The following is a 14145-nucleotide window of genomic DNA, read 5'->3' on the forward strand; positions in this document are numbered from 1 at the left end:
TATATGTATGTATAATCTATGTATTTTTGACCTGTTAATTAGTTGGATCCAAGATCGACTTCCTGTTCAATGGTTATTGTCATAATTGCAACATGGATCCAAACTGATGTGGTCACTAAGCTGGAGTCTCCCAAGCTTTGATCAATGACACAACATGAATTGCTTTTTTTTTTAACCTGTATGTATTTTTACAATTTAGTAATGAGTTCAATAGTCTGTTCCATGGTTACCGTCACACAATAAAAATAATTTCTGAAATTAATCCAAATTTCCATTCTCGCTGAACTGCAGTCCTGTGATAATTACAAACGTGATGACGGGTTGAATTCCAATTTCTTGAATCCTTATATTTTTCCAATTTGTTGGTTCTGTTATCAGCGTCCAGTTGTTAACTTCACACTTGTGGTTATGAAGCGAAATTGACGTGCTTGAGATTTGCAAACAAACTGGAACGCTTCCCGTGCAGAAGCATCCATTTGTTTCCTGGGTACCGGTATCTTGTGGACGTACAGGCTCAGGCAACATTTTGTCTTTTGCCCCTTCTATCAACACTTTCCTCCTCCTCTTTTTTGCATTTTGCTTCCTTCCTGCTCGTCATCTTCCCTTGGGTTCAGTGTGCGCGCATAATGATTCTCAAAGCAGGTCAGCTATGAAAAATGAAAGACATCCGCGCGGCAGCATCCCCGGGAGCGGATTGGATTTAGACAAATGCGAGAAGTTTCAAGTTAGCGCAACAAAGTAAATCAAGTCGTCGGTGAGCATGAAATTAGAAAATGGCCGCTCATTAGCAGCATTCGGTGCAGCAGCCGCATCCTTTGCATTAATACACACGCTTCATTAAGCACTCCGCCCAATAAAACTGGAATAGCATTGTAGTGTGGGGTTGTACTGCCCTCTTGTGGTGGAATGGCTCACATCGGCTTCCACATTTCTTTTCCAAATGTAAATTAAGCCAGTAAATACACAAACATTAATATATTATCTCAGAATAAATGAATAAATAAATAAGTTATAAAAGTCAAAGAATAATGATAAAAGCCCTCAAATCCTGAAATGTAATTAGAAAAATATGAATAAAACATAATTCAAACAACCTAAAGATCTTCAAAGCAAAACTCGGTTGTTTCAAAGTTTCTCAAATAGTTGAGTTGAAGAAAAAATGCAATAATGAAATTAAATAAATCATAATATATAAATCATAAATCGTGTGCAGTCCCAAAATTGTCCAACAGATGCCCGTATCACGCCATCTTCCACACGCCGACAAAAAAAAGACACGTGACACGCTTCATGTTAGAGAACATGTTATAGAAGTTTTTCTCTTTACAAGCAGTTATACAGGAAGCTCAAAAGAAAACACACGATACGGTCCGTAAACCCAAAACTATGAAAACATATGATTGTCACTCACTTACTGCCAGTCACAAATAAAGTTGAGAAATAATAAATAATCTACAGAAATCTGTACAATATGCACACAAAGAGAAAAGAGAGTAGCTTTGGGTCCCCCGTACAATGAAAAGAAGCGGACGTACACGAGTCGCGACTTCACAGCAACATTCAGCCACTTATTTTTCCTTTTGCTTCTTTTTATTTTGACCTTTTAATCAATTCATGGGAGCTTGAAAAAAGCAGAAAAGGGGGGCAACATAATAATAAGAAAAGAAGGACATTTCATTATTTACATGCGGAACAACCTGTTCCCATTCCATAAATGTTTGGTGCTTGTTGTCTGGTCGGGATCAAGGCAACAAGCGCGGGACAATGAGGAGAGGAGCAAACCAGTGTGTAAGTGCGTGTGTGTGTGTGTGTGTGTGTGTGTGTGTGTGTGTCGGCTTGCTGCCGAACAACACATTTGGCACGTCGGACACGTCGTCAAAGTCTTTGGAGTGTCACTCTCCGAATTAGCCGGAATTCAAGTATTCCAGGGCCACTTCGTAGCAGAACTTGTACTGCTCCTGCAATGGGGAGAAGGCGTTGAGAGGGAGTTGAAAATCAACAGGGTTCTTCAACCGGTCGACACAACATGGTCACTGAATGTGTCATTACAATTTCTGTGTTTAAAACGAACGGGCCACTATCTTAATGCTAATGCTAATTAGTCTCCGTCGCAATGCCTCTTAAACCTTTAAGCAACAAATTGAATGGTGGTTCATGTACAACATGGAGGCAGACAATATATCAAGACTCACGACCATATACTCTTTATCCTCTGCATAGAATAACTCATTTTAGTCCTGCACGAGCAGTGTATTACTTTCAACAGGAAAAATATTCCTCGTTGAATAACGACAACGCTCTCCTCTTCTCAGTAGATGAAAGCAGGGAAATACGTAAAGAATGTGCATTAAATAATATATGAGAATGTAATCATAACATCCGAATTGAGTTAGCAAATACGCAAATACATTTTGGTAGCAACACGGTAATAATGCACTCCTAACAATAAAATACACCTCAAAGAATAAATATTTGTACTTACAGACATTGCGTCTTAAAAGATGCAATTCACAGAGAAAAACGTTCGGTCAGCCATGTTTTTCAGTATCGGTGGCTGGTATCGGCAGTATTCATGAGCCTTGATACATTGCAATAAGGTTGGTACCAGTTGTCAGGGTGCGCGTCAGGTGTATTAAAAATCCAAAGGGAAATGAAATAAATGAAATGATGAAGATGAGTTTCAAGTCACATTATGGCGCGGCAGCTGCTCTGATAATGTTGATTGCTGCAAATCAAGAGGTTTCCCGCCGTCACTGCCCTAATTTAAAAGTGTGGAGTTGGGGGGCGGGGGCCTCACCAGCAGGTCCACCATGTTGGGCTTGTTGTTCCTCAATGTCTTGACAGCATGAAAGACGTCAACGGCACGCTGGTGCTGCAGCATCTCGCACACGATACTGATGGCGCAAAAGGTCCCGCTGCGCCCGCCGCCGTTCCTAACAGAGAATTCGTCAGTTCCACGTTCAAACTGCCGCCGTTGGAAAACTTGAACGATGTCCTGTAACATTTTCGGCACGGCCGATCGTCATTGTTGCCCAGTGTGAAAAGAAGAAAAATATAAATGTAAAGGGAAATTATATTAAATTCGCGAATTAAATTCACTTGATAAAATTTGATTTACCAATGGTAAGAGAGATATTAATTAAATTAATTAAAAACCAATGGTCATTATTTTCTTATTATTGTTGCCTGTTATATACTACATAATTACTTCTATATCTATATGTATATAGACATAAAATTTGTTTTCTGTTAATTATATACAGTACAGTATTTTTTTATTGCAATAAATTAATTGATTTAATTTGAAGTCGTGTGTTTATTATTTTATAATACTATAATACATTTGTATTATGGTTATATCTTCCTTATCGTTACATGTCACTTGGATAGTGCAGGTGCAGTAAACGTGTACGGCCACTAGATAGCGCCGTTTCCTCTCTAACCTGATGCTGTGAGTTGATGAACTTACAAACAGTGAACCACAGTGCGTCCCTCGCCGCCATCGTATTCGTCCTGCCACTTGTCCACCTGCCGGATGAGCTTGAGGAAGGAGCGTTTGGACATGGGCGTGTCTCGGTACATGGGCCAGCCCAGGAACTGGAACTGCTGCACCATGCGGTAGCCGTCCTGAGGCTGACCAGGCCGAAATAGCAAAAAAGAAGACGGGTCAGAACCACAAAGCAGGTGTGAGTGTTGGGCTGCTTGTAGACCCCGAGGGGCGGGGCCCCAAGTGGGAGAGACAGTATTTTTTTGTGATTTTGGTCATGTGACATTCTCAAGCTGAGGCCCTTGGACTCAGTGATGTCAATTTCAGGCGACAGCAGATGGCAGCACAAGGCAAAATGGACGCCCTCTGATTGAATTTGATGGATGTTTCTGTTTCATTCATAATCTACAAAGATAATCAAAATCAGAATGCTGTGTTTATGCAATTGCTGTGTTTCGAATGCAAGCGTACAGAACATATTGTCAAGTAAAATTTTAACATGACTTCCCTTTTAAAATTAAATTTTAGGCCCGTCACACGACTGAAGTGGACTATTATGAAAAAAAAGTGGACAGTTGGTGGACTCTTCCCCATATGCCAAGCAAGGCATATTATCTGTTTTTCAGGCTCCACAGATAACAAACCGTTTCATTAAAAACAATTTTTTTTTCATTGAACCACAAAAACATGGCGCAATTGTCAAGGAGGGAGCGTATGAACACAAAGAAAGAAAACGGGTCATAATAAAGGTTTTGAGAACTGCAATTTGCGGAACAGTGCAATATCGGAGCATTTTTAACAATACCAAGTGCTGGATAAATGTACAATATCTGCACCATCACGATACTGGTATCAAAATCAGTGCATTCCTAATATGGACCAATAATTACGATTCGTCTCGCAGGCCCCACTTCAGCTCAGGATGCTAGGCAATTGTCTAAGTTGCCTGACTTGTTAGGTCAAGTGCGTGCGTGTGTGTGTGTGTGTATACGTGTGTGTGTGTGAGAGAAATGCGAAGGCTAAGTGCGTAGTCCCTCCTGGGAGACGAACATTGATGGATGAGCACGGTTACTGCGGGAGACTCGCAGTTAAGCAATCAGCAAAGATCCAGACGATCTAAATCGCACCCAGACACGTCGATCAATATCTGCTGTCAGCGATCGCCATGTGATTGGATGGGCCCGGACGCAGCACACACACACAGAACGTTTGGTGTCATCAAAGCTTTTAAACAGTGGTCGCGTGTGAAGTCAGCTTTCGCCGTTGTTGATGGACATGGAAGTGGAAAAAGAGGTTTGAAACTATTTTGGGGGATTTCGTTATTTGGTCATTTCATCTGCACAATCAACTGGATTAAGGATTCAATTTAGAAAAGAAAAAAAAACACGAAAATTCGAAGAAAAAAAATGTGATGTTTTTCCAAGTAAAAAAATACATCTTGAAAGTATTTTTTCAAGGGAAAAAAAACCATGAGCAAGCGACCGGGATGTCCCCGTCAAAGAACAGAAGGCCTCGGCCTCTGCACAGCTTGAACAGACAAATGGTGGCGTCTGAGTGGGACGTGTGAGGTGTGTACGGGCAGAATAACTTGCTGGGAGAAGAAAACAAGCTCATTGGAAAGCCGGCAAAAAGACACGAGAGAGAAAAAAAACGAGCAACTTTTCTTGCACTTACCCGTGCTGCATTGTAGATGCGGAATATTCTGCTGATGATGTCCTCTTCCAGGTCGGCGGACACAAATTCCACCTGGATGGGGCCGTGACGGTGGACGCCGTTTTCGGGCCAATACTGCGGGCACAACTGCAAACAAACGCAACACGAAGCGAGTCGAGACATTCGTCAGACAAACTTGCTAGCCTCCAAACGGAGAGTTTTAGTGACGAGGTTCAATTTGTGAAAAAAATACGTAACGTCGAGTGAAACTGACGTCACATTGTCCCCGATTCGTCTCGCGGCCGTCATGGCTCACCCGTCACCTATTTTCTGGGTCTGGTCACATGACTTTGGCAATGTGATCCCATGGGCTCATTTCAACAGAAATGGGCGGTCCTTAAAGTTGATTTTGCTGCTTAATTCGTATTCTACAAACGCAATAATAATCCTTTTTTTTCATCATTCATTCATTCATCTTCCTAACCGCTTGATCCTCACTAGGATCGCGGGGGGTACTGGAGCCTATCCCAGCTGTCTCCGGGCAGTAGGCGGGGGACACCCTGAATCGGTTGCCAGCCAATCACAGGGCACACAGAGACGAACAACCATTCGCACTCACACTCACACCTAGGGAGAATTTAGAGTGTTCAATCAGCCTGCCACGCATGTTTTTGGAATGTGGGAGGAAACCGGAGCACCCGGAGAAAACCCACGCAGGCCCGGGGAGAACATGCAAACTCCACACAGGGAGGCCGGAGCTGGAATCGAACCCGGTACCTCTGCACTGTGAAGCCGACGTGCTAACCACTGGACTACCGGGCCGCGCAATAATAATCCGAATACAATATTTAACCCTTTCATGCACCCTATAACCTGATAACATGATAAGCTGTCCACTGTAGTAACCGCTGTCCTTGAAAGAGTTAAACTAGTGGGGGGGGACATATAACCTACTGTTGCAAAAATAACTTTGGACTTATTTTTATTTAAAAAAAAAAAGACCTCAAATGAAGGCATCAGTCATATTTGAAGTCAAATTAGGCTTCCATCGCTTCCCAGAGTGTGTGTAGGTTGGGTGTGTGTATCCCACTTGTGGATCACTTACACGCGAACGGCCAATACTCGGTCACACGGCGGCGAACAAACAAGAGAAAACAAGCCCACTTGAGAAGAGTTGACAAGGCACCCACTCCCAAGCGCGGGTATAATGTGTGTGTGCGTGTGTGTGTGTGTGTGTGAGAGAGAGACAGACACGAATACAGACAGTGATGGTGAACACAGTACGTTGCCTCGCCGCCATCGACAGCTACACTTCCTGCCTTTCCACATTGGTGGGCTACAGTGAGAATATTGAATGAAGGATATATTCCCCCCCCCCCCCCACCTGCCACCTCTGTTTCACTCAGGGAGAGAGGAAGACACGAGGAGGAAGAGTGGGAGGAACGCTGGGCTTTGATGGGCGGGTGTTATGACAGAGCCTCGGGCTGAGAAATATGGAGAGCGACCAGAGTTGCTCGTTCAGCTCATTGACAACACACGCACACGCGCACACCGCTATTTTCCCACAGTGCACTGCTACACAACATGCCGAGGCCTCCGCTGGGACCACGTTTCCAAACTTCGCAAAATGTATTTTGACCTTTTCAGATTTTAAGACCAATTTTACTGTCTTACATAATCAACATTTTTATATGTATCTCCCCTCATTCAATATCAAAATCATATTCAAACATTTAAAATTATTCAACAATTTTGACATTAAAAATGAAGGCCCAGACTAAAAATTAACGTTAAAATTCTCAAAAACAAAACAAAACAAAAAGTTCAAAAAATAAAATAACTATTCAAGCAATTAATTATAAATCATTCAAATATACTTGAATAAATTATAATTTATTAATGTATAATAAAGATTATAAATTAAATTGAAACCAAGCTTTTTATCTTCTCTTTTTATTTGATATCACAAAACCTTGGGGTGTGTAGATTTTTAATATCCACTTGACCTGATACCCCGTGGCTTTTTTTTTTTGCGTACCTGGGCGGGGTCGACGTCATTGAGCATGACGATCGAGGTGCAGTGATAGTCCAGCACCAGCCTCCAGAAGTCTTTGACCGTGTTGGGTAGAGGATGCTGCGTGACGATGAACGCCGACGGCTGCTTGTAGCTCTGCCGGGATTGGACGACGGCAACAGATAGACGTTTGAAAGATTTTGGATAAAGTTGGAAGCACACAAACGTTAGCGCATAATGTACAAACTCCATAATGCGGTGTTCAGTTGGAGGAGATGTGATGTTTCTCCAAAACACAGCAACCATCTGGCAGTCAAAGCTGACACGCCAGACGGTCGCTTTGACCAAAGCGACACGTAAGAAACAGAAATCTCTTTCCAGGCCATGACTTTTATCAAGTATCAAGTACAACTTTACTGTCAAATGCGCTGTATGTGCAACATACAGCTCAGATGAAATTTCTTCCCTCTCATAACATACAACAAGAGGAGCCGTTGCGGGTGCCCGCGCCGCCATTTTTAACCCATGCTATTCAGTTTGGGGCCATTATTGCATGCAAACTTTTCTTTAGCATTCGTTTCATGTCAACTGTTTTGATAAAACTGCGGCTAAAACCCATGCTAATGATTTTGTGGGCCACCCTCGTTGACAACCCTACATTATGATACTTTGAATGAAAGCCAAGGTCGGATCAAACTGCTGCTAACACACGAGCTACATTGTTTCAAAAGTCTTTGCTAGTCTTTACGTAAAACACATACCCCCCCCAAAAAGAAATGTCATTGCTGCTCGGTGCTAAATACTCATGCTAACCCTCCCGCGGCTACCAGTCCTTCGCATCGGTGAAAAAAAAAGTCACGTCTTACGTCCATGAGGGCGGCGTTGATGTAGTTAGAGCTCTCGCCGTCGATGGTGATGAGGAAGGGCAGACAGCGGTCGGGCGGCAACACGTCCATGCAACGGTTCTTCTCGTGGTTCCTCGGCAGCAGCGCGATGCTGCAGTCCTCCACCCTCAGCGTGGGTGTCACCATGTTCAACGTCTGGACCCACGGAAAGAAAAAAAAAATAACTAGCATGCTAACAGTGTGCTGTTATTGGGAATGTGACAATTTGGGCCTACCCGGAATTCTTCCTTGATGGGGCTGGAGTTGGTCTGCGGGTCAAGGCGGTTCATGTCGTAGTAGACGGAGCGAAACTGTCCGGCGGGGATGGTGGTGTCGCCGCACAGGCACGCTTCCAAGATGGCGTCGTGGATGAAGACGTACTGCTCCTGCGAGACAGGGCATCCTCATTGCGAAGCCGTCAGGGAATCGAGTACGGTACAGGATATGGCGCAACGATGCCCCTTTGGAGACCTTTCCATGAACCGACCACGTTGGTCGCCGTGCACATCCCCAGGCTGTTTACTCTGACTAATGTTTGTCTTTGGTTGCATTTTTTAAAGGTCACATGACATATTTTGCTGCGCTTGGTGATCACTGCAGGACCTACAGTACCGCCAATACTTTGACCTTTTAAGAACCCCCCCTGACCCAAATTCACACTGACAACCAACCCCGTTGCTAGTTTGCATTTTGAGTGTTCTGTTCAAGGCCACGCACCCACTTTTATATTCGACAGTTGGTGCACCCCCTCTACGCCCGTTTAAAAATGATAAAAACATGAAAATAGGGCAATTAAGGGATAAAGATGATTTTTTTGGGTTTGTTTTGAGGTATTCATTAATTAAACCAAATGTTTATTGTTGTACTTTTAGATGCAAATAAAGGACTGGGAGATGCAACAGGAATACAGTCAGAATTTTTAAGCATTCATACGTGATTGGTATTTTTTTTTTTTTTTATTGATTCATTCATATAATTCATTGATGATAATCAAGGAAAACAACAAATCAAGGGGACAGTACAAGAAAATCCAGCTTTTTAGGGTCATTTTTTGGGGGACGTATCATCTTTAGAGACGTCTTGTATCAAATTGAAATTTGAACCCAGAAATCCAAGCAAGCTTGTTTTGCACAGAGCATAAATGAGCATTCTCCTGATTACATTTACAAAATGTTCGAAACATGAAAAATCAGTTTTTAACCCTTTCAGGGACAGCAGTCACTACCGTGGACAACTTATCATGTTATCAGGTTACCTTTTATCATTATTGGTGCATGAAAGGGCAGATTTTTGATCGAACCTAATGAAGTGGCCCGTGACAATAGGACGCAAAACACGCAAAAGGGAGCAGGCTTCCTTTTCCTCGTGCAGCCATCAGTCAAGCCGCTGTCACGGTGACAGCGCTCGGGGCTTGATGGAAATCTGCTCTGAAGTGACATTTTCAGCCGACACCCGCTTGTCGTCTCCCGGTAAAATCTGCACGCACGCACAAGGTCGGTGATGAGCGGGACTCACAAAAAACGCGTGTCACTATTTAGCTAAACCTCATGTGGAATGCGACCTTTTGACCGTAGCGCAGTTGTCGCTGCGGCGCCCGAGCCGCAATCCACCGAGCGGTACATCGCTACAAACTAGCTAGCAGCCAATCACGGTAGGGCAGGCACACGAGTGACAAACACCTGCAAGGCTGAATAAAAAAAAAAGAAGACTTTTTTTGGTACACTTTGAAGGTCAGTGAACATGAGGAGTTAGTCAGCATGGGTGCAGGAGCCCCTCTGAAACGTTGGCCCATTAAGAACGGTGCTTGGTGATTCAGATTTTACTTTTATTTTTTTTAACATTTATATATATTGTTATTATTTCATACATTCAAACTTTATTCTACGATATTATATATTCTAAAACTCCTCAAACCTCAAAATAGATATATAAATCAATATACATTGATTAACAAAAATTTGTTAACAAAAAATTGTCTAAAAAACATTGAAAATGTTTTTTTCAATGTTTTGAAAAACATTGAAAATGTTTTTTAGACAATGCTATATATTATACATTATTAGTTTTTTTATTATATATTTTATTTTGTGATTTTTCTATACAACAAAAAAATTAAACATCACAAATAAGAAAAAAACAAATCAAAATCTTTGCGTGATTCTTCAAACATCAATTAGCAATTAAAACAAGTTATTCATTACAAAATAAAAAAAGCACTATAAGAAATAAAAGCTAAAAATTCAAATGCAAAATATTTTGCTTCAAACTCTGCGAATGCCAGTGAAGAAACGGAAAATGGTAGACGGGGGTTCACTTTGAAGGTCACTGAACTTGAAGAAAAAGTGAGTCGGGACGAGCGGCACTCGGGCAGCAGCGGCGCTGACACGTTTTGCCATTAAGAGCAACGACGCTTGCCGATTTAAAAGGGAATTACGAGCTAACGATGCGTTCAAGTGGTGCCAGATGGCCAACGTTCAGGAAAGTCGCCTTATAAGCCTCGAAAGCTCTTTTATGACAGCGGGACATGCCAAGCGAGCGTGAGGCGCAATAAACACTTTTTTTGTGAGGTGCGTTCAGGTAAAAATGGGAACCCACATTTATGTGATTTAAAAAAAAAATTCTGATGAGGTCATGAATTAATTATGTAAAATTGATCTGTCTCTTCCCTGTGGCCATTTCACATGTGAGGAACATGGAGGAGACGGTGGAAAAAGCTTTCACAATATTTTGTATTTAATACAGAGTAGTGATGAGTGGGTTCCTTCTGGTTTTCCCTGTTCTTTCTCTGCTATGTTGGGCAGCTGAGCCCATTGGCCCAAGTTGTCAATCAAGCCGTTCTGTGCATCACTCAACATAAAAAATAATATATATATATATATATATATATATATATATATATATATATATATATATATATATATATATATATATATATATATATATATACTCATTCATTCATCTTCCGAGCCGCTTGATCCTCACTAGGGTCGTGGGGGGTGCTGGAGCCTATCCCAGCTGTCTTCGGGCAGTAGGGGGGGGACACCCTGAATCGGTTGCCAGCCAATCGCAGGGCACACAGAAACGAACAACCATCCACGCTCACACTCACACCTAGGGACAATTTGGAGTGTTCAATCAGCCTGCCACGCATGTTTTTGGAATGTGGGAGGAAACCGGAGCACCCGGAGAAAACCCACGCAAGCCCGGGGACAACATGCAAACTCCACACAGGGCCGCTATATATACTCTCATGTATATATATATATATATATGGAAATGTGCCCCATGATTTCCACCTAGCAACAAGTGACATGTGAGACAAATGCCATTTCACAGCAGAAAAAGCTTTGACATTTTATCTTCAATGTATTATGAACATGACTGATATAGTCTCCTTTTTTAGAATAATTAAATGGCGCCTCATAAATTCTGTCCAGCAACAAGTGACAAGGCATTGAGCAGATATGGCAGCATTTCATTGTCAATGGTTCTGAGCAGGAACGTGGTGGCAATCGGAAATTTGGAGAAAATATGTTTCCCGAACGGCCGGTGTATTTCCGGGCTGGTCCCGGCCACTACCAACCCTCGTTCCCCCCCGTCGACGATTATGCCACAGTTTCAGCCCAAGATGGCCGAATCCCCACATACCCCTCTCCCTGGGTGCTTGAAGCCGCCTACCTCGGTCTGGACCATGTTGACCCGACGCGATCGTAGCTCCCGGACACAGTTATAGATGTCCACCACGCCTTCGCGCTCCGCCATGTCCAGCATGATGTCGATGACAATGAAGCAGCCCGTCCGACCGGCGCCGGCGCTGAGAAGTGAAGGAAAACTCAAAACATGAGCGTGAAATCGTTTTTTTGAAGGTGACCTGGTGGTACTGACTAATTGCTGGTTGACATACTTGTATAATTTCAACATTTTGTGAGACATTCACTTATACCAGAGCAGAAATAGCAGAAAGTTGCCTCTCAAGCAAGACAGAAGGAATGTACCTCGCATGAATGGACTTGTACATGTCCTACGGTCCAGTATTGATTGTTTTTTCAAACGCACACTTGAGTGTTAATTGGTGACTTTGCTCGGTGTACCTGCAGTGCACCACCATGGGCCCGGCATTGCTCAAAGTCTTGGACTTGACGCGGCGGATGAAGCCCAGCAGCCCCGTGGAGTGGTATGGCACGCCGTGATCCGGCCAGCCGGTGAAGTGGAACTGACGGATCTCCCGGATCTCGTGAGCGCCTCGCTGAAGAGACGGTGACGGACAGGCGGACACGCGTACATCGGGGCACCCGTTAAAAAAAAAAAAAAAATCAGGCCTGCAGTTGTGAGTAATTACACTGGTCAAGAGCAAATTTTAATCAGGGAAGACTTTGTGACCCTAAATTTTAAAAACGTCTTCAGCTTTTTCGATCACATCAGGTTTTGGAGATATTTTCATGTTTCATCTCTGAGTGGGTTAACAACAGGTGAGGGGCGGGGCCAATGTGGTCGTGCAGCATCAAGCGCAAGGTGGACTCTTTTTGGACTGTGGATTATTTATTCGCGTTCTGTTGATTTCGACTGTGCAAGTTGGCGTGAACCCTTGTCGGGGCGTCACCGTACCTTCTCCACGGCGAAGGTGCGGATGACGTACTCTGAGAGGAGTTCGGTCTCGATGAGCGTCACCTTGATGTCTCTGTAGATCTCCGTGTCGTCCGGCCAGTATTTACAACACTTCACCTAAAACAGACAAAGACGCACATAAATCGCATCTGATGAGCGCAGTAAAGCCGCACAGTGCGCCGGTTGTAAAACGGATAATTGGCACGACACGCCGCCGCCTGATGTCTCGGCTCTTCGGTCACGTCAGAATGAGCCGGGCGGCCCCCTTGTAAAACCCCATCAGCAAAGAGGGGGGAGGAGGAGCGAGGGCGTCTCCATTCGCACGTTATTGCTTCTCATCCGACGGTGCTTCGGCCATGGCGAAAATGAGTTAAATGGTACAGAACTTGAGCGGCCGGGGAGAGCGAGGACATGAAAAAATGCATGAGGGAAGGGAGGTGGCAGTCCAATAATGATGTGAAATAATAAACCCTGGGTTGTTAAGAACAGATTTCCCTGCAGGAATCTAAAACACTCCAGTGGAAATATTACTGGTATTAGCCATAATAAGAGTGCAGAGTTACCCGCCCTCCTCCTCCTCCTCCTCCTCTTCTTCAATTAAACTGTTGCTGGTGAGGGAGATGGAGAGATGACGAAGACCCGCGTTCACTGCTCCTCTGAGGAGCCCGTGAACTGGTTAGCGTTGAAATGAGAATTTGAGAGGACGCGCACACGCGCGCACACACACATACACGAACGCACGCACACGCACTAAAGTAGGGGGTGACTAAACCCTGCGTCGACGGCCACTTGCAGCCATTCAGATGTCGCAATGACCTGTTCCACTCGGTAACAATTGGCCTCATTAAAGGTTCCATCCTCCATCCGGACTGGATTATTTCCAGCCATTATGCTTGTTTCTATCCAGCAAGTTTGTAGTGGTTATGAGTGATAAGAGGACGGATTGCATAATGGTGCCATTTCCACATGTGACCAGAGTGTTTTAGATCATTATTTTGGGGTTTTTTTTGCGCTGTGGATTATCTCCAGGCATTTCGTTTATTTCTAATGTGCAAGGTGGCCGGTTATGGCGACTAACGGACAAGCACAGATCACGTCCCAGTAACTGAGAGGGTGTGTGGGTTTAGTTTGACATTTCCGAGTGACTCTCATATTTCCACTCATTATGTTTCTTTCTATTGAGCGTGTTGATTGTCACGAGTTGAGAGCAGCAGTCACAATTGCGTGACACGGATTCGTGTTTATTTGCGTTGTGCAAGCCGGCTGTTATCATTGACAACTAGACGAATGTTTCTGTTGCGAATTCTAAAGTGACTGGATTTTTTTTTTCCCCCTCGAATAAACGTGTCTATTTCTATTGTGCAAGGTGGCGGCTAACAGATTATTTCCTATGGGGTCAAAACTGCGGGAATGAAAGTGATATTTGCTTGCTTCTTCTAAATGAAAATCTGACTCTCTCATACATCAAGGTGCACCAGGACCCGCCTCCTTGTGCCGTGGAG

The 14145-nt window shown here is 43.6% G+C and overlaps 1 protein-coding gene across 8 annotated transcripts in view; it reads right to left on the bottom strand.

The window, feature by feature from the left end:
• Nucleotides 1-1287: 1287 nt before the first annotated feature.
• Nucleotides 1288-14145, bottom strand: part of LOC127616583 (receptor-type tyrosine-protein phosphatase mu-like) — a 136523-nt gene continuing 123665 nt past the window's right edge. For 7 of the 8 annotated variants that reach the window (XM_052088257.1, XM_052088255.1, XM_052088254.1 and 4 more), the window contains 10 exons: nt 12644-12760; nt 12130-12284; nt 11717-11852; nt 8275-8424; nt 8021-8194; nt 7179-7310; nt 5162-5287; nt 3470-3633; nt 2798-2933; nt 1288-1958 (listed from right to left, as the gene is read on the bottom strand). In XM_052088257.1, coding sequence (XP_051944217.1) covers nt 1905-1958; nt 2798-2933; nt 3470-3633; nt 5162-5287; nt 7179-7310; nt 8021-8194; nt 8275-8424; nt 11717-11852; nt 12130-12284; nt 12644-12760 — 1344 coding nt within the window. In that variant the 3' untranslated portion in view covers nt 1288-1904. The remainder of the gene's footprint in view (nt 1959-2797; nt 2934-3469; nt 3634-5161; nt 5288-7178; nt 7311-8020; nt 8195-8274; nt 8425-11716; nt 11853-12129; nt 12285-12643; nt 12761-14145) is intronic. The other variant, XM_052088252.1, reaches the window with a different exon arrangement.

Source organism: Hippocampus zosterae, chromosome 15, assembly GCF_025434085.1.
Source record: "Hippocampus zosterae strain Florida chromosome 15, ASM2543408v3, whole genome shotgun sequence".
NCBI classification, from domain to species: domain Eukaryota; kingdom Metazoa; phylum Chordata; class Actinopteri; order Syngnathiformes; family Syngnathidae; genus Hippocampus; species Hippocampus zosterae.